General features: G+C 45.1%; 1 protein-coding gene and 2 non-coding genes across 3 annotated transcripts; 1 reads left to right on the top strand and 2 right to left on the bottom strand.

Annotated features, from left to right (window-relative positions):
- Positions 1-399: 399 nt before the first annotated feature.
- Positions 400-471, bottom strand: Trnaa-ugc (transfer RNA alanine (anticodon UGC)). The gene has a single exon. It is a non-coding gene; the product is annotated as a tRNA-Ala (tRNA).
- Positions 472-13,001: 12,530 nt separating this feature from the next.
- Positions 13,002-14,255, top strand: LOC126417001 (uncharacterized protein in mobD 3'region-like). Its single transcript, XM_050084888.1, has one exon. The coding sequence runs from the start codon at positions 13,002-13,004 to the stop codon at positions 14,253-14,255; it is 1,254 nt and encodes a 417-aa protein (XP_049940845.1).
- A 12,481-nt stretch (positions 14,256-26,736) lies between these two features.
- Trnaa-ugc (transfer RNA alanine (anticodon UGC)) lies at positions 26,737-26,808 on the bottom strand. The gene has a single exon. It is a non-coding gene; the product is annotated as a tRNA-Ala (tRNA).
- Between the last annotated feature and the right edge of the window lie 103 nt (positions 26,809-26,911).

Genomic DNA, 26,911 nt, shown 5'->3' with positions numbered 1-26,911 from the left:
CATTAGTCAGATGTGCACATTTTTCTGTTTCACTTTGTTCGCCCACATTTCTAAAATCTCCGCACCTGCACTTCGAAGAGCTGTGCAATACTGTCAGGTCACTTATTCAGATAGCACATTTATTTTAAGAAGATGGAAACATAGCAGTAAGTTAGGACATTTAGTTGTGTCTGTTTTTTCTTACTTCACGTTACCAAAATTGCTACCCTAGACTTTTAATTTTTAAACGTTAGAATGTGTATCGTGGTACGACGCGCCGTTTTCTCTATCTTTTTGGGTTTAGCGATTTACATTGTAAGGACGTGTTCAGTTCCGAGCGTTCGAATCCACGCGCATGCCCCTGTCGGATAAATTACTGATACTATTGAGTGAAGTTGGAAGTTCTTTATAAAAATTGATTGGAGATACCGGGGATCGAACCCGGGGCCTTTCACATGCAAAGCGAACGCTCTACCACTGAGCTACATCCCCACACATTGATCACACGTCATTACTGTTCACAAGTCAAACTACAAGACACGGCCGTTATCTGAGAATGATCGTGACTCAGTTGGGGGAACGGAACGGTGCCGCATTCCAGGAATGCGTGCTCTCACTTTCACATGTCGCTGTACTTTTTCAGCAAAGAATACACTTAGCTACTCTTAAGTGCCGTTTGCTGGAAACGCTACAGGACACTAGACAATGATTTCCCTAGCAGTATACATATATTTCATTAGTCGTTATATAGTCGTGTGATTCATAGTCGTGTGATCCCGGAAAATTCGACGACGTGCGCATCTAATCAAAAAATGACCTTGCAGCACGCACATCACATTCAAAAACTGCCTGCGTATAAATTCGGAGTACTAAATGTGAATAATTAAATACTTCAACTTTCTACTTGTGCATCCATTCTGAGTATCGTTACTGGGTGAATGTTGCATGAGTTCTTTTAGACACTTTTTGCTGGAAAACTATATACCTTGCGGTGTCAATGTACGCTGGGATGGGAGACAGTATAACTTCCAACGTATTCATCCGATATGAGTCAGTGCCATTACGACCCGTTCACCAAAACGAAGCAACCTCCTCTTGGCACACGCTACAACACAAGAGAAGATATCATCCATGTCATAGGACGGTCCTTGTGAGACATCGACAAAGATGGAGAAGCTGACGGTGTACGATGACTTCCATTTGCGTAAAGGAAGACTACATCACAATAGTCAAAATTTTTTTGAATAATGTTGTTGTACGTTACCCACATTCTGAGCAAGCAGTAAAGACATTCCTGTATTTTGCCACGTACTCATCCAACACAACTTGCTCTGCCTTTCCTTTTCATGCCTTTTATGAATTAATTATAAAGTAGAACATAATTAACATTATTTCAGTTTATTTGCAGTGTAAGTGACGTAAATGTTGAAAATTAAAAATAAATAAATTTTTCATATGATGATCGTTTTTCACTCTTTCGACAGCGCCAACTGCTCCTTGGAATTTACGCTAGCGCAAAGGGGTCATGTCACTCCCGACTGGCACCGGAAACAATGTTTTCTTTTAAACGCTTGGCCATCTGAAGCTCCCAATTCTGAGAGTTTCATTTTGTGCAAAGCACCGGTGACTAATAGTAAGTGCGGAACACAATGAAATTTGTTGTTGTCCTCATTGGCAATCACTCATTCCACTTGACTGACTTACGTCATCTGCAGTATATCATTGCTGATGTGATGGTAGCACAATTAAGAAAAAAAATGCTGGCAATCGCTTCTACATATAATTCTGTCGTAATGAAACTTACGTATACAGAAAAAGAGCATAACACACATGTTCTCCAAGATGGGGTGGCCGAGTGGTTCTGTCGGCTCTCAGCCGTGGCAGCGTGCGGACGGCCCCGCGCCCCGGCCAGTGCTCCGCTGCAGGCGTTGTTTACTTCCGCGGCTTAGCTTCGAGGCTTCTGTCCGTCCACCGTGAACAACATGTCGAGCGCTTACCGCCGTGCGACCCTTAAAGTTTCCTTCCCAGCTGAACATGCGCGACCTCGTGCACATGAAGTTGAAACGTTCATACGTGAAGAAGTTCGTTTAGATCCTAACCACGTTATCGGAATCCATTTTTCGATCACGAGTAGTGTCGTTCATATTAAAATGACAAACACCGAGGTGTGTGAAGATGTTATTCGCCGCCATGCCAATGGACTTAAGTTCAAATACTCTGATGGTCACGTCGGAGCTGTGACACTTGAACTCGCAGAGTACGGTCAACGCACGATTAGGGTGTTTGAACTACCTTTTGAAGTGCCGAAGGACGAAGTTGTCTCTGCGTTGCAACCATACGGTAACGTCATCGGTTACGTAGAGGAAAAATGGCAAACCTTCACGACCTACCATGTCCTTAATGGTGTGCGTCAGTTCAAAATTGAACTGAAAAAACATATACCGTCATACCTGACCATTGGCGGGGTGCGAGCCATTGTCATGTACGACGGCCAACCCCGAACATGTGCGGGTTGTGGACAAGAAGGCCTCGTCAGATCCGCCTGCATGCGACGGCGCCTGATCCAGACGCCGGTCGGCGAGGAAGCGTCCCCAACGGTGATGACTCAGATCCCTGTCACATACGCCAAGGTTGCCCAGGAAGGTAGCACGTCTACACAGAGTCTTCCTGCTCCGTTGACGACGTCTGATCAGGTAGATGCAACCGCTCCTGAGATTCCTTCTGAGGTGCCCCAGACGCCAGATCCTGACCTGCCGAATCATCGCAGCACTGTGACTGAAAATGCTACTGAGATGGACGTTGATCCGGGAGTGGTACCTACTTCTGCTTTCCTTCAGACTGGTCCGGAGTCAGACGAAAGCCACCCGCAATCGGACTCTGAACGACCTGTTCGAAAACAAGGGTCGACACGAAAGAGAAAGAAACGTAGCCGTACACCCCCTGATATCCATTCTACGGATGGATACCAGGGATGCAGACCCGTAGATGGACGACAAATCGCTCTTTGATGACCAAAAGTCTGATGCGAAAGACCCGCCACAGGCGACCACTGGCAACGAACACCCCTCCTTACTGGCGCCGTCGCCCCCACAGGTCGACGTTGAAGAGAGCCTATCCGATGAGACGAAAACTACGTCTCCTCTCCACGTGGATGACGTGCACAGCCGATGCCCTACCGCAGCATCAGTCTCCTGGGCAGACGACGTGGAGATCGAAGGGACTGGGGTGGACGCTGCTGATGATGGGGCACCCCCATCGGTTGCGCCCGCGCCTGCAAACTCTCCAAACTCTCCACAATAGCAGCCTCTTCAGCGGACCGGCAAGATCGACGACCTCTCGCTCCTGAAGAAGAAGCCCCACCTGTGCCTGTGGGACTCCAACACCAGCATTATCGTGTCGCAACGATTAACCTCGCGACCATTCGTGCGCCCCACAAACTGGCGCTGCTCCGCGATATGATTTATGATGCGGACACAGATATTGCGCTTTTTCAGGAAGTGAATGTCGCCGATTTTTCACCACCACATGGCTTCACGGTGCATCTTTCTCCCGCTTCGGACACCGGTAGTGGTGTTGCCATCATCTTACGCGAAGGTCTTCCTGCCGAAGACGTCCTATACCTCCCCAGAGGCAGAGGTATGGCCCTTACTCTCTTTGGTGTACGCATCGTCAACATTTATGCGCCGTCGGGCTCCAGCTACCGTCGTGAACGCAATGCCTTCTTCGCGAATGAAGTTACACCCTTTTTATGGGACCACACTATGACTGGGTCATGGGTGGAGACTTCAACTGCACCCAGCGACCTCAGGATCAATTGCCGCGTCAATCACCATGCGCAGCTCTGGAAACAGTCGTCACGCGGCTACAATTTGTCGACACGTGGAGACATGTTCACGGTGATCTTTTGGGCTTTACGTACTACACTGCGCACTCCTCTAGCCGACTGGATCGCATCTACATCTCGCGATCCCTAATTCAACACACTCGACAGGCTGAAATCTGGCCTGTTGCTTTCTCAGACCATGAGGCTTGCTTCTGTGATGTTGTTCTCACAAGACAGGCAGTATGGCACGGACGTGGTTTATGGAAACTGAACACGGCACTTCTTAATTCACCTGACTGTCGACTTCTAATAGAAGACACTTGGATCACATGTAATAGACGCCGACCCACGTATCCGTCTACCATATCCTGGTGGATCCAGTGTGCAAAACCTGCTCTTCGAAAAACTTTAATCCGGTATGGCAAAGATGTTGTCGCTTGGAGGAAGAGCACTATGGACTTTTACTACAGGATCCTACGAGAATGCTCCACGATGCCAGCCTCCCCTGAGCGCCATACAAGGATGAACCAAGCTAAGGCCCAAATCTCCAATCTCATGCGACGGCATTTGGAAGGAGCGATAGTACGATCTCGTACTGCTGATCGCATGCCTCATGAACATCCGTCGATGTACCATATCATCCAAGAACGACAAAATCGACGTCGAAACTTGATTCACGTCCTAACGGATCAAGAAGGGCGTCGCTACGTAACCCAATCTGCAATAGGGAATGTGCTTCACGCCCGCTACCGGCAGCTCTACGCCGCAATTCCACATTCCCCAGAGTTGATCGAGGAAGTCTCACAGCTCAACTTCGGTGGTATCCCAGGAGATGCGGCGATTGACTTGATGTCAGAGGTGACTGATGAGGAAGTCCGCGATGCGATCCGGGCAGGAACCATCAATCGCTCCCCAGGACCCGACGGTCTTTCCCTCGAATTTTATCGCACCTTCCCCCCTCGAATTTTATCGCACCTTCCGTGATTTGTTAGAGTCCACCTTCACCTTCATCTGTCGGGAACTGATGTCTCCGGAAGTACCTGTGCCGGACGCTTTCATGGAAGGAATTATTATTACCGTACATAAACCGCACGGTGGCAACAATATCAGTGATTATCGGCCCCTCACCCTCCTTAACAGTGATATGAAAATCTTCACTCGCCTTTTGGCAGCACGACTTAAAAACGTTGCCCGATACGTTGTGTCGCCAGACCAAGCATCTTTGGGAGGAAATAATAATATTCGCACGGCTTTATGCCGCTACAGGGATATGATCGCCGTTACCCAGGCACAACGCCTCTCTGGGGCACTTGCGTCTTTGGACTTTAGTCAAGCTTTTGATAGGGTTGACCATTCGTTCCTTACGGCCGTTCTCCACCATATGGGTTTCCCAGTCGCCGTTATCACGGTAGTGATGCGCCTTCTGCGGGGTGCCTCATGCAGGATTATGTACAATGGCAGACTCACTCCACCGATAATAATAGGTCGATCCGTACGTCAAGGTTGCCCTCCATCAGCAATTTTGTACGCTTTTCCTTGGAATCCTTGCTATGTGGACTAAGACAACGTTTGGTAGGGTTGTCCATAGATCGCTACCGATTCTGTTGCACGGCCTATGCTGACGATGTAGTCATCTGTTTACGTAATGCCGATGAGGTTCGAGCGGTTTTGACGTGGGTAGCGAATTATGGTGAGGCGTCGGGTAGCTCTTTAAACGTACGCAAGTCACAAGTTATGTTCATTGGCACGGGACTTCCCGTGGAGTGCGTTACACCTCTCACCACTGTTGATACCATTCGTTGTTTGGGAATAGATTTTTCATCTGATCTCCGGCGTTCAGCCACCATCAACTGCCGACGCCTCCTTTTAATGATCAGAGCAGGTCTTATGGACCATCGCCTTCGATCCCTAGATATTCTCCAACGAGCTCGATATGTCAATACATATATCGCATCCCGAGTTCCCCATGTAGCACAAGTTCCACCTTTCCCGCTTGCACGTCGCATGTTGGCAGCGATGGCATCTTTCGTCAGCTCTGGGATGTTGTTCAAAGTTAACTATGCAACCCTTACTCTTCCCCGTGAACGAGGAGGGATAGGTCTGTTTCACGTGCCGGATAGAGCTCGCGCCGTATTTGTCAGCTCCCAGTTGACGGTATGGACCCGTTGCCCAACGAGCCTCACTGGTCTCCTGTCGGCATACTCGCCTGTTTCACTGTCAGCCCCAGTGATAATCTCGGATGTTCCGGCCCAGTTCCATTATATACGGTACTTCTTTCTGGAACTCAGTTATCTACGCCTCACCTTACCAAGACAGCTTTTACTCAAGACAAAGGCAGTATACAATGTCCTCCAATTAGGTCGTCCACCTAACCCGATTGAACAAAAGTTCCCCCAGGTTGACTGGCGTCATGTATGGCGCGCGGTGTTCGCCTGTTACCTTGACACGAATGTACAATCTGTCTGGTACTTAACTGTCAATGGTAAGCAAATCAACCAATTTCGCCTTCATCGTATCCACCTCGCCCAATCACCTCTATGCTCCACGTATGGAGTGCCAGACAATGATGAACATCGGTTTGTTTGCGGACCGGCGGCGGAGGTTTGGCACTTGGTTCGACGTTTTGTGGCTTTTCTAACGCGGGACATTCCGGATCGGATTACTCCCCTTTCATTATTATTTCCGGAACGTGACTATTTTCCTCGGACAAAGACCAATGCTGTGAATTGGATTCGCGGACATGCCATTCACTACATATTTGGACAAACTGTAGACTCTGTACTCGATTTTTGGACATACCTCAATGACCGTCATTATGTCGTTGTCCGTCACCCAAAATACAGACAATTTTTCTCGAACTTCCTTGGGAGTGGTTTCCACGAGCCGCTTCGCAGCTAGAATGTGTTAAGCCAAGAGAGAAGAAGGTTTCCTGTTTGAACCAATGAACATTTCTGAACAATTGAACGGAACACATCAATTTCGAGAAGACGTGACTCAACATATTACCAGCGGGGCGCAGAAGGCCTCTGATCACTTACACACACACAAAAAAAAAAAAAAAAAAAAAAAATTAAGAAAAAGGAAGATTTTGTTTTGTTTGTAAGGATAGCCCTAACCTTGATTTCCCATATTTCCCCTGGTATATAGGCAGCTCTCAGGGGTAGGTTTAGTCAGGAGCCAACGCCTGAAGTGGTCTAGATTTTTTTGTTGTAGGATGAAAAATGGCGATGGCACTTACTTTTTTTTAGTTCCATTTTATTAACGGGTTTTCAAAAGAAAAGAAAATGTTTACAAAAAAAAAAAGAAAGGTAGCGTCAAAAAAAAAAAAAAGAAAGAAAGAAAGAAAAAGTGGTTAAGGCGTTGGACTGCTAATCCAATGTGCTCTGCACGCGTGGGTTCGAATCCCATCCTCGTCGAACGATTTTGAATACGTTTTGCATGGGGACAGCTTATATTAGACGCATTTGAATGGCTTCGTAAATAGTAATTCGTTCAAAGTCTCATCGCTTCACAAATAAGCTTCCTAACTAACTGGTCCAACTCACATACGCGCCGACTGTAAATTCACTTAAACACTTTTTTTAATTTCCCTCTGACGATACATTTTCATTTTATCTGAACGTATCATCTTAGTCTATTGTGTTTTCTTTAACATTTATTCATAATGTGCTTCAGATATCTTTTGATTTCTCCTTTTATTAAATCTCAGCACTATTTTTGGCCTTATTCTTTGCTACCTACTTAAGATATATCAATGGTTAACACGAGTAGTTAAACATTACCTTATATGCTTTGGCAACTAGCGTAAGTGAAAACCCCAAACACTAAAGGAAAGTCGAGAACGGCAAGATAACTTATGGTCATAGTAACAAACATAAAAAAAACATATGCGGATGAAACTTTAAGATTCAAGTATAATGAGTTAATCAAAAACTGTAATTATATCACATTTATTTTAGTAAATAAAGTATTTTTTTACAAAAAGTGCACACTGCTTTTAGTAAATAAAGTATTTTTGTTTCAAAAGTCATACGAACAAATTTTATAATTGCATTACTTTAATAAATCTGTGTAACGCTGAGATTCAAACATAATGTCTGATCTTATGCAGAATACATTGTTTTTTGTATCGCCGGTACATATATTGAAACTTCCTGGCAGATTAAAACTGTGTGCCCGACCGAGACTCGAACTCGGGACCTTTGCCTTTCGCGGGCAAGTGCTCTACCATCTGAGATACCGAAGCACGACTCACGCCCGGTACTCACAGCTTTACTTCTGCCAGTATCTCGTCTCCTACCTTCCAAACTTTACAGAAGCTCTCCTGCGAACCTTGCAGAACTAGAACTCCTGAAAGAAAGGATATAGCGGAGACATGGCTTAGACACAGCCTGGGGGATGTTTCCAGAATGAGATTTTCACTCTGCAGCGGAGTGTGCGCTGATATGAAACTTCCTGGCAGATTAAAACTGTGTGTCCGACCGAGACTCGAGCTCGGGACCTTTGCCTTTCGCGGGCAAGTGCTCTACCATCTGAGCTACCGAAGCACGAGTCACGCTCGGTACTCACAGCTTTACTTCTGCCAGTACCTCGTCTCCTGCCTTCCACACTTTACAGAAGCTCTCCTGCGAACCTTGCAGAACTAGCACTCCGCTGCAGAGTGAAAATCTCATTCTGGTACATATATTATTTGTAGAAACATATCAACAGGGCATAAGACCATATAGATGAAAATCTGTGCAGACCAGTTTAATTACGTTACTTGAAAGTTACTCCTCCCTCCCAGGTGACGCCGGCTTAATGGGGCGTGAGGGTTTGCCTGCTTCGATGAAGTCAAGGGCTGTGCCCACGGTAGCGTAGCTACCAGCAGGGTCACCCAAGTCGGACAGGCCTTGACAGAGGATCCAGGCGAAGTGTGACCCACAACGTAGGCCAGGGAGGGCTCTAGAGGCATAGAGAAGCCAGCTTTCCTAGGGGAGTAAACCCTTATAAGAAAATCAGGCACGCTGGAGGGCCTTGAAGTGGCAGCCCCCGTAAGGCGGCCAGGCGAAATAAAAGTTACTGGCAAGCTACATACGGAATGGCGGACGGAAAACCACTCGACGAACCGTAAAATGAAAAAGGTTAAAGATTTTGTTATAGCGGAACATGTAACCTTACTAACGTGGGACGTCAGAGGGGTATCGACAAAGGAAGGAGAACCACATAAAATATTAGAAGAGAGGAGTTGTGATATAGCATTTATCACAGAAACTAAAAAGAAAATGAAAGGAACTAAAGATTTAGGAAATTGTACTATGATATACAGTGGAGTAGAACAAATCAAAAGAGCACAATCTGGGGTTGCCATAATAATAAATAAAAAATGGACAAAGAGATTGATAAGCTATGCATGGATAAACGAGCGGATATGCAGCATAAGATGCAAGATTTCTAGAGGATATCTAACCTGTATAGCAGTGTATACACCATAGGAAGGGAGAGCGAAGGAAAGCGAGACGTTCTATGAAGATCTACAGAAAACACTAGCTGGGATAAATAAGAATGACTATATTGTAACTGGCGAAGACTACAATGCAAGAATAGGAAGGGGTGGATAGACAGATAATATAGTTGGCTATGCTGGAGAGACTACAGTCAACAGCAATGGAGCCATGTTAAGAAATTTTGGAACTTTCAACAACTTCAGAATATTAAACTCTTTATTTAAACACAAAGAGATACACAAACACACATCGTCCGCCAAAGGATTTAGAGCAATAATTGACTACTTCGTGGCAAACCAAAAAAATCTGAAGTTAAAATCTTCTGGGTTATTAGGCCGCGTCATGTTTCTTCTAAAATGTTCGACGTTTCGACCCCTCTGCTGGGATTTTCCTCAGGATCTTTTGGTGTCCACTACTGCTAGAACAGAGGCCACCAAAAGATCCTGAGGAAGATCCCAGCAGAGGGGTCGAAACGTCGAACATTTTAGAAGAAACATGACGCGCCCTAATGACCTAGAAGATTTTAACTTCAGTGACAACGGCCACGAAAGCCTGTAGACTTACACAAAAAACATCTGTTCTGTTTCAGGACGTGCGTGTATATAGAAGGCACGACATTAACACAGATCATTTCCTGCTACAAGCAAAAGTTGCCCGAAAGTAGAGATGGCATAAAACACACAAAAAATCCTCAGAACAACCAAGTGAGGTATATAAAGTCTACTTACTAGAACAGGAGTCAATCAAGAATCTTTATCAAAGATGCTTACACACAATAATAGGCGTAGTTCCAGAATCAGAGAGTATTGAATATGAGTGGGAAAAGATTAAGAACATATTAAGAACTGCAGCCAGTGACGCTTTAGACAAAACGAAACACAGGGAGAAGAAAAAAGGCAACATGATTCGAACAAAGGAAACAGAGGAGGCTGTTGAATTAAAGAGAGAAATATATTTAAAAAATCTGCAAAACCCAACTCAGGAGAATAATGAAGTATACAGTAGAAGTGAATAAACTAAGCAGGAAGTTCCAACGAGACGATTGAGAACTTTGTTGCCAGCATCGAAAACGATGTCCATGGGAGACAAACACTTGCATAGAAAATGGTAAGACACTTGAATAACAGCGAAAATGATGTGGCGGATATCAATGTAATAGGGAACAAAAAGACTGGCTGCATTATTACAAACAAATGTGGACTGATAAAATGAACACAGAAAATGATGAAGATCTTGAAACAAATCCAAGAATTAGGACATGCTCTCAGATATACAAAGACCCAAAAGGCAGTAGGAAGTGATGGCATTAACAGCGAAGTAATGAAATGTTCTTCAGCGGCATTCAAAAAAGGTTCCTCAGATTTTTGAATCTTTGCTGGATAACAACGTAAATACCAGAAGAGTGGAAGATCTCATTTATAAAACCAATATTTAAAAGAGACAGATCAAAACATGGAACTTATAGAGGCATATCACGATTAAATACAGCGTATAAGGTCTATGCTAGAATAATAACTGAAAGACTAAAAATCATAACGGAGTGCCTGCGGTCAGAAGAACAAAATGGATTCAGAAAGGGGAGAAGCTGTAAAAACAACATATTTATGCTACGGAAAATTATAGAAAAACATAAGGAATTCAGTAAAGAAAAAAACATCCTTTTCGTCTATTATGTAAATGCTTTTGATAAAGTAAATAGACAGCTATTGTGGGATATCATAATATGAAAAGGTATACCAATACACATTGTACAGGTAGTTCAAAAGATCTATGCTAATACAAGAATCCTATTAATTGGGGATAATGAAGAAACAACAAGGGTTATTAATTTAGGAGTTCGACAAGGTTGCAGCCTCTTTACACTGCTTTTTAACATACATATTGACGGCATTATACGGCAATGGAGAATGAAACTGAAGAACTATACGTATAACTTAAACCAAAAAGATTACATTATGGCATTGTTATTCACCGATGACCAAGTGCTGATTTCGAATAATGAAGATGGACTGCAGAGAGCTGCCTACGAACTATACCAAACATGCCAGATATATAATATGTCAACATCAATGCAAAAACAAAAGCAATGGCTTTCTGTGGAAAAAATCCAAAAATTATTATAGACAACAAGATAGCTAGATTCAAATTTCTAGGAACCATGCTGTCGTACAGGGGAGACCTAGATGAAAAAGACAAAATTGAGAAATTTAACTACTTAAGTGGCACTATCAGAAGAGCCCTCCAACGTAAAGAAAGAACAGAAAGATATCTAAAATTTTATAAAGTTATGGCAGTACCAACATTACTATATGGAAATTAATCTTGTGTGATGAGAAAGAAAGATAAAATAAGATTAAAAGTTAATGAAATGAAATTCCTCAAGTACATAGCAGGATACACCAAGCTAGACTAGAAAAGAAGTACAGATATCAGGAAGAATTAAATATTTTCGATATAAACAGTAAGGTTGACGAATACCGACAAAAATGTATATCCCATCTGTTACGAATGGACAAATCAGGTTAACACAACATTTTTGGCTATATACTCTCCAAGGTAAAAGTTGCACTGCAAGACCTGCGAAACGATGAAAGGATCAGGTATAGCTGCAACAGGCTGAGGAAAGGCCTAATGCATGACGGAAGAAGAAGAAGAAGGAGAAGAATGTTACTCCTAACGAACAGCATACTGCAAACGATAATACAAGTAATTTTTGCTTGAATACTAATTATGAATCACTGAAGGAAGGCGGGTTCTAAAAGTAAATGGGATTAAGCAATGGGATCAAACTGATTAAATGTAATTTTAATTTTTGTATGCACGTGTAAGGTATTGTACAGTAGGAGGTCTGTCTACCTAATACAGTGCTCATCATTTCTCACGTCTAACATAAAAATAGATTTAAATATGTTAGCATTGGTATTTACGTTAATTACGGGTATTTGCTCTATTTTTAATGAAAATATACTATGCCATTTAATACTTCCTTTCTTCGGAATATGGTTATATTTTTGTAAATTAATTATATTGATTTTGTTGCGTCCTGACAAGGGACGCAACTGGAGATGGCGCGCTGAGATAGTTTCCCACTGGCGCCATGGGCGGCGCTTCAAGGTTCGCCGCTAACCTCAAGCACAACCCAGTCAGCAACCTCTGGGTCGCCGTTGTGATAAGCGCGGCCACAAGCAGCAACGGCAGGTTCACGACGGCGTTGACGTACGACAGATCCAGTACGGAGCTGTTTGTAGCTACAGTTCGTAGTGGAGATCAGCCTACGAGACTTGCTCTGCAACTGAAGTCGCCTATGGCCTTCGCATGGGGACTGCAGTGATTGACAGTGTGGCCTCCAGGACAGACATATTTTTGTTGCACTATATTCAGTAACACACGCCTTGACAGACCACTGCTTAGTTTTATCTGTCCACAAGCACGTCCAACAAGTGGCTGTACAACTTTAGTTAATTACCGCAGCGCAATAAAGTGTATATTTTTGTGTCACTTATTTGTTTGTCACTCATTTGTTTGTCACTGACTTGTTTGCCACTGACTTGTTTGTCACTGACTTGGTTGTCACTGACTTGGTTGTCATTGACTTGGTTGTCACTGACTTATTTGTCACTGACTTGGTTGTCACTGACTTGGTTGTCACTGACTTGGTTGACACTGACTTGGTTGACACTGACTTGGTTGTCACTGACTTGGTTGACACTGACATGGTTGTCACTGACTTGGTTGACACTGACTTGGTTGACACTGACTTAGTTGACACTGACTTGGTTGACACTGACTTGGTTGACACTGATTTGGTTGACACTGACTTGGTTGACACTGACTTGGTTGACACTGACTTGGTTGACACTGACTTGGTTGTCACTGACTTGGTTGACACTGGCTTGGTTGACACTGACTTGGTTGACACTGACTTGGTTGACACTGACTTGGTTGACACTGACTTGGTTGTCACTGACTTGGTTGACACTGACTTGGTTGTCACTGACTTGGTTGACACTGACATGGTTGTCACTGACTTGGTTGACGCTGACTTGGTTGACACTGACTTGGTTGACACTGACTTGGTTGACACTGACTTGGTTGACACTGACTTGGTTGTCACTGACTTGGTTGTCACTGACTTGGTTGACACTGATTTGGTTGACACTGACTTGGTTGACACTGACTCGGTTGACACTGACTTGGTTGACACTGACTCGGTTGACACTGACTTGGTTGTCACTGACTTGGTTGACACTGACTTGGTTGTCACTGACTTGGTTGACACTGATTTGGTTGACACTGACTTGGTTGTCACTGACTTGGTTGACACTGACTTGGTTGACACTGACTTGGTTCTCACTGACTTGGTTGACACTGACTTAGTTGTCACTGACCTGGTTGACATTGACTTGGTTGTCACTGACTTGGTTGTCACTGACTTGGTTGACACTGACTTAGTTGACACTGGCTTGGTTGTCACTGACTTGGTTGACACTGACTTGGTTGACACTGACTTGGTTGTCACTGACTTGGTTGACACTGACATGGTTGTCACTGACTTGGTTGACACTGACATGGTTGACACTGACTTGGTTGACACTGACTTGGTTGACACTGACTTGGTTGACACTGACTTGGTTGACACTGACTTGGTTGACACTGACTTGGTTGTCACTGACTTGGTTGACACTGACTTGGTTGTCACTGATTTGGTTGACACTGACTTGGTTGACACTGACTCAGTTGACACTGACTTGGTTGACACTGACTCGGTTGACAATGACTTGGTTGTCACTGACTTGGTTGACACTGAATTGGTTGTCACTGACTTGGTTGACACTGATTTGGTTGACACTGACTTGGTTGACACTGACTTGGTTGACACTGACTTGGTTGACACTGACTTGGTTGACACTGACTTGGGTGACACTGACTTGGTTGACACTGACTTGGTTGACACTATCACAGTATGACATGTGTGGTGTCACCGCCAGACACCACACTTGGTAGGTGGTAGGCTTTAAATCGGCCGCGGTGTGTTAGTATACGTCGGACCCGCGTGTCGCCACTATCAGTGATTGCAGACCGAGCGCCGCCACACGGCAAGTCTAGAGAGACTTCCTGGCACTCGCCCCAGTTGTACAGCCGACTTTGCTAGCGATGGTTCACTGACAAATTACGCTCTCATTTGCCGAGACGATAGTTAGCGTAGCCTTCAGCTATGTCATTTGCTACGACCTAGCAAGGCGCCATATCATTTGCTATTTATCTTGTGATGCATGTACGGTCAGACCGATGTTTACCAATTATGGATTAAAGTTAAGTATTCCAGAAGCTACGTACTTTTTTTACTAGACTCAGCTCCTTTAACTGTTCCAGATCTCACGCCAGCCTGCGTGAGCTTAAAACACGTGCCTTTCGGCTACCTCATAGTGGCTTGGCTGTCTTGCCAAGTCACAACAACGTGTACGAGCAGTTCTACTCAGACCACTCATACATTTCATCTGGTAATGAGAATTCCGAACTCACTGTGCTGCATTACTTCCTTTGTCACTTTGATGTTCCTAGCTTGCTTGTTTGTTTACTTTTCCTGCTTGCGAAAATTTTCTGTTACAGATTGTGCTCTTCGGTTTTGCTGTTTGCTTGCTGCGCTATCACAGTTCATAAGTTACGTTTAGGATTTCTTGTGTCTTGTGTGTGTGTGTGTGTGTGTGTGTGTGTGTGTGTGTGTGTGTGTGTGTGTGTGTGTGTGCGTGCGTGTGTGTGTGTTTTAGCATTTGTATACCGTGTCACACCCACCATTCCCAATCCCTCATTTGCCTGTCTCACAATTAGCGGCGCCACAAGCACAAACACTGCCGGCAGCACCGCTCAGTCTAAACCAGTTTCTTCAGTTACAGATACAGTCAATGGACTAGCTAACGGAACTAACGAATAGGTTCATCCAAACGTAGATGTCAAGAATTGTGACATGGAATCACACTACATCACCCACTGCAGTGCCACAAGAAGCACAATCTTCGCCGTTGCCTCCAGAGCGTATTCAAGCATTGAACCAAGATCAGTGTGGTGGCTGCCAGATTTTAATTCTGTAGGTTAAAAAAACAACCTGGTAAAACGTACAAGTAATGGGTGACAGATTTTCAGGAGCCCACAAGACGGTGAAAATTGAAGTGTGAATGTGGAAAGTACTATACTGATTTGATGATTCGTGACGCTATTACTCAAAACGTAGCAGATAGCAGAGTCCGTGAACCAATCTTAAAATACCCTGACAACACGTTGCAATACGTCTAGCAGATTACTGACTTCCAATTACTGACTTTCACGACTGGTAAGACAGTGTCGTTGATAGTTTTCAGGCAGGGAACATTTGTGCCGCAGCTCCAAGAGATAGCAGTGCTGTACAACTTATCACAGCGCAATAAAGTGTATACGTGTGTCACTGACTTGTTTGCACTGCAACTTCGAAGGCTAACACTAAGCGGCCCAATCGGATACACAGCAGATCACCACGTAAACAACCAGGCCGTAAATCTACCGGAGTAAAATCTTGCCTGCATTTCTTCAAATGTCACAAATGTGACCGGTGTCCTTCGCGTTACGCGACTTGTTTTGCATGTGGTACGAATGGGCACATTAAAGCTGTTTGTCTGCAAATGACAAATTCTTGCGATCAGAACACACGTCCACGTATATCGAACTTTCAAATGTATATTGTTCATTGTGAGCCGACCTGTAGTGCTAGTGTAGAGCATAAAAGTGAAACTGTGCAATACAAGAAATCAGTAGTTTCTTCAGTACAACGCCACTCCAACAAACTTTTTGTGGCCGTTGTTATTTCAGACCAAAGTGTTCAGTTTCAGTTAGACAGGGGTGCTTCAGAGGTCAACGCTTCCATAACGAAAGACTGTGCTAACTCAGGGGCTAATTCCAGGGGAGATTCAAGGTGGGGGTGGGGGAGGCGCGGCGGCTCATTGCAGAGTAAGAAACCATCGATCAACCGAATACGGCCAGTACGAAGACGGCAGAGGATGGTACATTCCCGCCATGAGGGGCAGAACTAAGAACGTCACATTGTGGGAGTCTCCTTGATGGCGTGAAGTTTATTGGACCAGCGGGTAGCCTCCCAAGAGTCAGCCCACGATTCAGCAATAGGAGATCTGATGCAAATGCCTAAATCCGCCCCTAGAGTTGTCACAAAGAATGGGGGGCGGGGAGGGCTGGGTAGGCGGTCGCCTCTCCCCTCCCCCCCCCCTTCAAACAGGTCACAAAAAAATTCATTGCCTGGGCCGGCCGGAGTGGCCGAACGGTTAAAGGCGCTACAGTCTGGAACCGCACGACCGCTACGGTCGCAGGTTCGAATCCTGCCTCAGGCATGGATGTGTGTGATGTCCTTAGGTTAGTTAGGTTTAAGTAGTTCTAAGTTCTCGGGGACTTATGACCACAGCAGTTGAGTCCCATAGTGCTCAGAGCCATTTGAACCATTTTTTTCATTGCCTGGGATACCAACATGGCCAGGGTCCCAAAGGAAATCAACTGAACAAGCTGCATCACCACGATCGGCGAGAGGATCTTGCATGGCGGGAAAAACACTGAGTGATAGCCTGAAGGCCTTTCATTGAGTCTATACAAAACAAAACTTGGGTGAAGGATGCCTGTTTCATAAAACAGAGGGCAGAATAGACGGCCAGCAGTTCCGCTGTGAAAACCACATACATGGCAGACAAGAGATGTGTTCCATGCCAACAGAAGACATGAAGGCAGGTAACAATGGGAAACCGCCCCAATACCCTTACCGCTCTTTGGTGGGTTCGTGCCTGACTATCACGGGGCCGCAGAATTATGACAAATAATGAGGCATAGATGTTATAATTAACCAAGTATGTAATCTTTTCCTTTCAAGATAAATAAAAAAGCACACAAATCAACTCTTGATCTCAGTGATTACACCCATTATAAAAATATACGATACATATCTTTTTATTTCGCCGTGGAGAAGCGCTGTTGTGCACCGTGCTCTCCTTCAGGATCACATGCGGCACGGGAAATGTTTTCTACGAAGTACAGAACGTTAAAAGGGAGAAACCAACTTACACAGACTGCATACTGGGATGCGGCTTGCAAATCTTAAAACGGGTGAGGGAGTAGATGCGGTACTACTGAACACTTCGTCTATACCGCACCGCACCAAACAGCATTGCGGCCGGCTAGACAAGAGACAAATCTACAGCTGTTGCAAAGCAATCTCAGCAAGATAGTAAGAAAATATTTGGGACTTTACACTCTTGGGAGGGCCACACCAAATGACGTCCCAAGCTAAATTATGAAAATCCTATTGGCGATTTCGCCACAAGTAGAATCGTAAAACACCATAAGAAGTGAACTGCAATTAACACGATTCATAATCGTCCGAATGAAAGCTCCACAGTCGATCTTTCCCTTACTACAAACACTTAACAGTACCTCCAAAGTTCACTCGTGGGCACTACAAGAGTGTCAATTACTCGTTATAACCGTAGATAACAGAGTTTAACACGCTGGGGCCGACTTAGGTTTCTTAATAAGACAAGCAATGATTCGGTCCTTCACTTGGTTCCACCTTCGATCCAAACTAATTTACTTGAAAGCAGCTAAACAGAAAAAAAGCTTACACCACTCACTAGTCGGTTATACGCGCCACCAACATGCACCTTTCTAGAAGTCTTATGTTCACCTCGTACGCCAAACTTGCAGTAAGTCTTCGTCGGAATCCAAGGGTAGAATCAAGAAATCACTTTTCAGCCCTTGAAGGACAGCACGATGATCGCCATCGGGACAACACCGGCCCTCCACACTAGGATCTTCGAGATCACGGCGTTCCGTCCCCAACCGACTGCTTTTGCGGGGCCCACCGACCAAACGGCCTTGCCCTCCGACACCGACGTCGCTCCTCACGCAAAATCCAGAGCTAACTCACAGCAACACCCTTCTTCCTCCTCCTGTCCGCCTCACGGCGCGCGGGAAGCCCACTCTCCAAAGATATGCGGCGACCAGAGACTCCAATCCGATCTCGATATTGACATCGCGGCGAGTCCTCAGAAGGCGGGTGGTTTCAAAAAGCAAACAGATTTAAATTGCGATCCGTGACGGCTCAGAGAAGACTGTCCAGGAGATCTGTGTGAAGGAAAAAGTCCCTTATCCGATCGCTCGTAAGTTGTTGGCTAATCGGAAACCCTGCATTTTACCATCTGGCACCTACAGTACTATTCTTGCTACGTCTCTGGCCACGCAGACATGCGACCTAAAATTTAGCACTGCAGCCCCATGTTAGCGTCCCCATCTCCTCCTCCAGCTGTGCAACACGCCATAAAACTTTCGCGTCATGGGGTGAAGTCACCAGCTACATTCCAGGCAGGCAGGCCGGAAAGGACAGAAGGAATATTCCTTTGAAGATTTCCTACGTCCCTCCAGCCAACCAACATCTGAGTCTTTCTCTGTCAACTGGAAAGGCTCCAAAATGTCACACAAAGGCAAATGGTCTTCACCTTCACCGACTCGAAGATGCTCTTCGACAGTGTCACCGCGTGATACCCTCACCTGGCCGACTTCCTTGTCGGAAGTGAGCACCACCAACCGTTCTTCTGCCCAGGACTCTGCAGGCCGACAGAAGGAGAATTCTGACGCTTCTGTAGACCCCATGGAGCACGATTGTCCTGCCTCGGTGCCCTGTAGCAGCGAGTCTTGGAAGGCTGGCACTGTGCAACCACCAAAGTGACACCCCTTCATATCCATCGGAAACTAGCAGAGGAAGCTCGGGCGATACACTTCTCACAGTCTTCAGTGTTACAATGCTGCCATTACTGTGAGGGAGCTAGATCATGCTCTCAATTAATCCTGATCCTCCACCACAGAGCCAGATGATATTCACATTCAGATGTTTCCAGAATGAGATTTTCACTCTTCAGTTGAGTGTGCACTGCTATGAAACTTCCTGGTAGATTAAAACTGTGTACCGGACCGACACTCGAAATCGGGACCTTTGCCTCTAGCAGGTAAGTGCTCTACCATCTGAGTTACCTAAGCACGACTCACGCCCCGTCATCACAGACTTACTTCTGCACCTCGTCTCCTTCCTTCCAAACTTCACAGAACACATTCAGATATTGCGGCACCTTTCTCTTGCGGGCAAGCAATTTCTGCTTCATACATACACCCGCATCTGAGCAAAGAGCACGTTTCCCAGATATTGGCGTGAAACCATTGTCATAACTATACCTAAGCCCTGTAAGTTACCGACCCATTGCAAGCTGATGGAATGTATTATTCATGCCTGGCTGGTATGGTGGCTCGAGTCTCGCAATTTACTAACCACTACATAGTTTGGATTTCGAGCTCGCCGTTCTGCAGTAGACCGTCTGGTCACTGGTCACCAATGTCATGAATGGTTTTCTGCGGAAATCCCAGACTGTGGCCGTGTTTTTCGCTTTGGAGGAAGCATACAACACCTGCTGGTGGGCTGGTACCCTCTGTACTCTCTACATGTTGGGCTTCCGTCACCATCTTCCCCGTTCCCTTCAGGAATTTTTAAAAGACCGCGTTTTCAAGATACGTGTCTGTTCTACCCTGTTTGACACCTTTATCCAGGAAAACGGTGTGCCTCATCGTTCCATCCTGAGCGTCGTCCTCTTTGCTATCGCTGTTAACCCTATAACGGCCTGGCTCAAGCAGGGCATCTCCAGCTCCTTTCCATTGGCGATTTTGCCATCTATTGCAGTTCCCCACGGACCTGGCGTCTTCAGCGATGTTCCGATCGTCTTTATGCGTATAGCATCGACAAAGGCTTTCGTTTTTCCACTGACAAAACTGTTTGTACGAATTTCTGGCGGCGCAATTGGTTTCTTCCACCGTCTTTATATTTTGGGTCAATTGCTCATCTGTTCGCTAAAACTACGAAATGCCTGGGCTCATGCTCGGTAGGAAACTTTCTCGATCCTCCCACGTCTTACCAGGCAGCCCGCCATATGCGGCCTGTCAATGCCCTACGTGTCCTCAGTGGTACTTCTGGGGAGCAAATCGAACCATCCTCCTACGTTTGTACCGGTCCTTACTCCGTTCGTATCTAGGCTATGGTTGTTTCGTTTATGCATCTGCACGTCCATCCCACTTATTCCGTCTCAATAAAACGCACCATAGTGGCATCCGTTAGGCCACTGGCACCTTTGCACTATCCTGGTTGAGAGTCTGTATGCCGAAGCTGCGGAACTACTGCTGTCCTACTGCCTTGACTTTCTCCTCAGCAGATATGCGTGCTATTTCTCTGCCATACGTGGCCACCCATCCTATACCTCCTTCTTGGATGACTCCTTTGGTTGCCAGTATGCGGCGCGTCCCTCTTCTCTGTTATTTCTTGGAGTCTGCTTTTGGCTCTTGCTCCAGCGGCTTAACTTCACGCTAGCTGCTCCTTGCCTGGGGGTGTGAACCCTTCACCCCCTGGCTTCGTGCGGCTGCCCTTGTTCACCTTGGCCTTCGTTCACATCTTAAGGACTCTACTCCAGCCTCCCTCTATCGCCTTTAGTTTCACGACCTTCGCACGGAACTTTGTGTGCACTGATGGCTCTCGGAATGACTGTGGTGTCGGGTGTGCCATCTTCATTTCTTCGGTATCAGCTTCTGAAACAGTGCACAGTATTTACAGTGGAGCTCTTCGCCCTGTACCAGGGCATGCAGTACATCCGGTGACACAGGATTCTCAATTGCGTCAACTGCTCCAACTCTCTCAGTGCCTTCGATGCCTCTGTGTTCTGTACGCTGTCCATCCCTTAGCGCAATGGGTCCAGGAAAGTTGTCACTTGCTCACTCTTGATGGAGGCACTGTGATGTTTATGTGGGTTCCTTGTCACGTCGGTCAGACAGGAAACGAGGCTGCTGACGCCACTGCCAAGGATGCAGTCCTTGTAGTTTGTTCACTTTGGCATGACCACTGGTCCTTCCGTCATGGGAACAAGCTCTGTGTTATGAAACCTCTCCCAGTGGCTAGGACGACCTCCTCTCGGTCCTCTCGCCATGAGGAGATCCTTTTAGCTAGGTTGTGCTGTCTTTTTAGCCATCGCCACTTGTTAAGTGGTGCTCCCCCACCACTTTGTACACACTGCACTCAACCTTTGATGGTCCGCCATTTCCTTATGGTATGTCCTTTTTGTAACCACTTACGTTCTCGTTTGTGTTTGCCGTCTGCATTATCAGCTGTTTTAGCGAAAGACACGTGGTCTGTCGACCGCATTTACTTTTTGTCCATCGTAGCAATATGGCGAAGGACATTTAATTTTTAGTTGATGACCTCCATTTATCTATGGCGTATTTTATAGACTCATCTAAATGTCTCCATTTCTAGCTGTCTTTTCTTCCATTGATTGGGATTAACGTGTAGTTGTTTTTAGCTCCTCTCTTTGTATTCTGCAGTTATGACATAGGTACGTATGACCCTAGTTGTTTTTGCACCCTAAAACGAAACAAAACAAAAACAAAACAAAACAATGGATGAAGCCCTCAGATGTTGATATGACAAGGACATTAGTCTGACTACTTCGTTACCAGCAAAATCTCCTACCTGAGCCAGGTAGCAGACTGTCGCACAAGTTGGCAGAAAGTACGTGGGGATACTGCTGTCAACTGAGCTTTTGAGCAAATGGTGGGAAGGTCATAACACTCCGTGCATTCTCATGTTAGAAACTGAGACGATATGGACAGAGAGGCTGGTGTATGTGGTTACTGGAGGCAGGACTGTAAACCCTCCCCTCCCCGCCCCCATATGCCGTGAAGTCGAAAAAATTGTTTAAATGGCTCTGAGCACTATGGGACTTAACTTCTGAGGTCATCATTCCCATAGAACTTAGAACTACTTAAACCTAACTAACTTAAGGACATCACACACATCCATGCCCGAGGCAGGATTCGAACCTGCGACCGCAGTGGTCGCGCGGCTCCAGACTGTAGCGCCTAGAACCGCGAAGTCGCCGGGTTGTTTTAGCGAACAGGAAAAATATACATTTCATGGGCACGACTGCCTGGGAAGCTCAGCAGCCTTCTTACAGGAACTGGAAACGGTTGGTCCAAAAAGATTTATCTCTCCATAAATGAAAGACTATAGTCCCGTCTAGGTAGATGTTTTTTGCCATAACATGGCCATGCTTACCGTGAGAATGACGCCTCCATAGTCTAAAATTATCTTCTTTCAGACAAGAGAAATTTAGAGTCACTGATTGGCACCTCTCACGATAAACGGTGCTATGTCTGGATTGGCTACCCAGCCTCTAGAACAGTTAAGAGGAGGGATTCAATGAATAGCGGTTAGTTCGATTGGTTTATACAATGTGGAGGCGGTTTTTTTTTTCAGCTAACTCGGCTCCTGTACCGAGGCTTCGTGGAAAGTGATTATAATTCTTTGCCTTCTTCGTCTTCTGGTCTTCCCCTGGCAGAGAACTTCAGGTCTTTCCCTAGTGAATAAGACTTGTGGTCTGCACCTTGTTGTGGACTAAGAGCCAACGGCAGTTTCCAACTGTACCGACAGTGGAACTGCATATAACCTCAGACATATTGTGTGTCATGAGGGTGAACTTATTTGTCCTGAGTTGGCTGTCTGACATTTGACAATTCTAGCATGCGTCGTCGTGCCTGTGAATCAAATTGGTTGGCCAAGAGTGTATATCATCAACAGTTATTTTTTGTGTGACTGGGACAGATAACCTCATTGCATCAATTATATAGAGCTTTTTGATGAACATCATTACCGTGTAAAGTCAACTTTTGTATCACATGTCTTAAATCTGTGTCTCTTGCTGTGTCTTCCTACCGTTGGAATGACATAACAGTGGATGAACGTTATCAGTTTTAGTTGCACACATCCTAATTCTGTGTGTCTCGTATGTATACTTGCAGAGTATTTTCATTTGTGACGTGTATCTCCGTGGTGAAAAGTATTACTGTGAATGGTTTCTTGTTTGATTTGCATCTGTCTAATGTACATCTGTAACTTAATCACCATGGTCAGTATGATTTGTGTTCCTCAGCTACCGTACACTTGTTTTAACATTTATCTGTGCGTGCTGTATATAGACTTACTAAGGATAACAATTCGTGTATTTAGTCGACTGGACTTGACATGCTTGAGCGCAACTGGAAAGTAACATATCCTCAAAATCTCACATTAGTCACTGAAGTATTTGTGTCATTATTTGGGAGTGAAGTTTCTTTATTCTTTATGAAGTGTGGGTGTGCAGCAGGGAAAGTGAACATAGACGGGCCACTTTGCCATGACTCTCAACGTTCCACACGAAAAGCTTTAAGGGTCATGCCATGGAGCAGTAGCATACCTTTCTTTGTCTGTGACCACTTTCGCTGACTCCTGAAGTCAGAAGGGGATGGAGGAAAAATGGCTCTGAGCACTACAGGACTTAACTTCTAAGGTCATCAGTCCCCTAGAACTTAGAACTACTTACACGTAACTAAGCTAACACACACCCATGCCCGAGGCAGGATTCGAACCTGCGACAGTAGCGGTCGCGCGGTTCCAGACTGTAGTGCCTAGAACCGCTCGGCCACCCTGGCCGGCGCGGATGGAGAGTGGAACGTCGACTTCATTCTGCAACCACAAGACGGCATAGGCTGGCAGATGACCTAGGCTCATTTCAGAATGGGCACCTTGCCATGGGCCTGGTAGACAATTAGGAGTGTTCGATAACTCATGGACCCCTTCAGACACTACGATAAAGCACAGACACAAAAGTATCAAGAATGCACACATGGAAGTGTGTGGAACTCCTGGGTGGCAGTAGCAGTTTAGGCCTGTCTTAAAAATTCGAAAGAAATGACGAGAATTCATGGACTGACAAAGGCACTGAGATGGACTGTAGAAACAAAAGCGTCAAGGATTAGCACAGAGTGGTTTGCAAAACTGTGGAAGAAAAGTCAGCCTGCTTAAAAAAACAAAACAAAAAAGATTGTCTGACAGTAACAAGACTGCTCGTAAGTCATGAACGCAACCAGCTTCTCAGTAAAACGTAAGACTGTAGGCCTCAGGTAGAGTCAGTCGTTACAAAGAGGTGTTATGTTGATGCTTTCACAGCGACTAAGGACTGCGGGATAAACTTCGGAACAGTGTGCGACCAACGCTGGGAACAGTATCTACAGTGAACATGAGAGAAAAATGCCAGTTCACGAGTCACACATGAGCCCAAGCAAGATAAGAAATTTCCACCCTGCACCGGGAGGCGTGGTTACGAAACGGCGATTAGTCATTGGATGGTACTGGACAATTAGTTTGCCATTGACAATGTCGATAGCAGAAAAAATTCGAAGAGTCCGTGAGCTAAGGAGAGTGATGAGAAGTGGAGAAACAGTCACTGAGGCAGCGCGAATGCAAGAGGACATGAAGGCTCTCCCACCCATCGCCTTCATAGTCTGCTAACTTGAATCTGATCGTTACTCCTACCCTAATGTTCACCGTCACTTTGTAACTGATCCTCTTCTCTTCCATGTTAAATGTACAAATCCGTATGGTCCAGTGCTTGGGAATGAAATACTCGACTGAGAATTCCAATTACCGTGGTATGGCTGCCTCAGCTACGCAACTAACTGTATGTTTTAATCCTGTAATTATTCTGTTCCATTCGCACATCAGTCACGCAATCTACCAAACTTTTACTGTTTGATTTAAAGATCGTATAGTCAATTGTTGGCGAGGGGTGCGATCTCATTAGTATCTGCTTGTCATTTCAAGCAATAGAGCAAAAATTTTTATGTTTACAGTACGTTCCAATGAGTTATTGAGGCCTGTGCAGAAGTAGTTGACACATTTGATTGTTGAACATTTTAAGGAAAATAGTTCTTATTGTACGAAACAGAGATCTATAATTACTATAAATAAACTGGAGGCAGCCTTGATCACATAATTTTTTTTTATTGTGTTGACCGGTTTCGATCTTATTATAAGACCATCTTCAGACAGTAGATGTCTGCCGGATTCGGTGGCGTATGGCAGCCCTCCTGCTTGCGGCTGGTGGTGTACTGCCTAAAAATTAAAAAAAAAATATTGTGCGATCACGACTGCTTCCATTTTATTTATTTAATTGTTGAGTTGAAAGATTTCAACAACTATCCCTCTTAATCCTCCATTAGCATAGTTTCTCTTCAGAATGTTAATATAACAAATACCGAACCGTACAAACGCTCTGATTGAATTACAGCAATCTGGGTCCTAAATGAGTCGATTTACTTGTTGTAGGTAAGGTGGAATGTAAAGTGGGAGCTGAACGCATTTTTCCCGTTCTCTCGCCATTTGTAACTGTACCAAGTCGCGTGGCTGTGCACTTTAAATTTCAACGTAAATTCAGCTGTCCTATTTTCTCGCAACGCGTTTTGTAACGTATCTCCTCAAACGACGGCCGAAGGTTAGCTCTTTCAAAGCGTTTTTAATATCTGAAGCTGATAAAACAGTGAGTTCACACTACGGCACAAGGTCACGAACAATACCCCAGCTTTGATGACGTCGCCTGTACTCTTGCAAATTATTCACACTTAATAAACTGTACGTTCTGACAGGCGAGCTTTGTGACATTCAACGCTTAGAACCCCACGAAAATGTGGTTAGAATAAAAATCGCTCATCCCAAAAATAGTGGTACCAACCATTTGTATGCAAAACTGCGCCTCTTACCACGATAGACACAGTAACTAAACGCACAGAAGGCAACAAAGTATTGTCAACCTGTTGATGTGTACTTCTTTATGGAATAGAAACTCCACTTGAGAAGGGTCTCTGCTTTCGTAGAACTACAATGTAAAAAATCACAAGTAGACTTACACGATCCTCTTTTCAGCATCAGATTTCACTCTGTGCTGTATAATCAACTTTCTCCGCCGAAGTAGAAGCTTATACTACAATATCCTTGGCAAAAATAAAGTTATGACATTGCGATACTGATATCATCGTTAAAATAAACGCTGTAGTGTTTGATACTGCCTGAATGCATAAGTGATGTTGAATGCGGAAAGAAGTGGCTTTATTCAGATGAGCACAGTATTCCGTTCCACTTTGCTTTGAGCAATTTTTTTGTGATCCCCACACCTGTACTTTGAACAGCTGTGCAACACTATCAGGTCAGTTGTTTAGACAGCGCTGTTATTTTAAGAAGATGGAATTATAGCAATAAGTTAGGACACAGGTGTGTCCGCTGTCGGTGGAATACATGTTTTCTTTCTTCGAGTTGAAGAAATTTCTCCGCTAGACCTTGAATAGCTGACCACTAAAGTGTGTGTGGAGGTAAGACGCGATGTTTTCTACCTGTTTTTGGGATGAGCTATTTACATTCTAAGTACGTGTTCGTGTTGTTCCGAGCGTTCGAAACCACGCACTGCCCCTGAGAGGTTAATTATTAATGCTGTCGACCAACGATGGGAGTTCGTTATAAAAATTGGTTGGAGATGCCGGGGATCGAACCCGGGGCCTTTCACATGCAAAGCGAACGCTCTACCACTGAGCTACATCCCCACATACGCAGGACGTTGCATTTGTGCTCCCCGTGTCAATTTACAACACATTGCCGTTATCTGAGAACGATTGCGACAGTGAGCGAACAGAACGGTACCCCATT

The sequence above is a fragment of the Schistocerca serialis genome, chromosome 8, assembly GCF_023864345.2.
Source record: "Schistocerca serialis cubense isolate TAMUIC-IGC-003099 chromosome 8, iqSchSeri2.2, whole genome shotgun sequence".
Lineage (NCBI taxonomy): Eukaryota > Metazoa > Arthropoda > Insecta > Orthoptera > Acrididae > Schistocerca > Schistocerca serialis.
This window is presented reverse-complemented; position numbering and strand designations above follow the sequence as displayed.

What these genes read in the sequence shown, in the direction of transcription:
- LOC126417001 (XM_050084888.1), top strand. Translation starts at nt 13,002, where the DNA reads ATGGTTGTCACTGACTTGGTTGACACTGACTTGGTTGACACTGACTTA.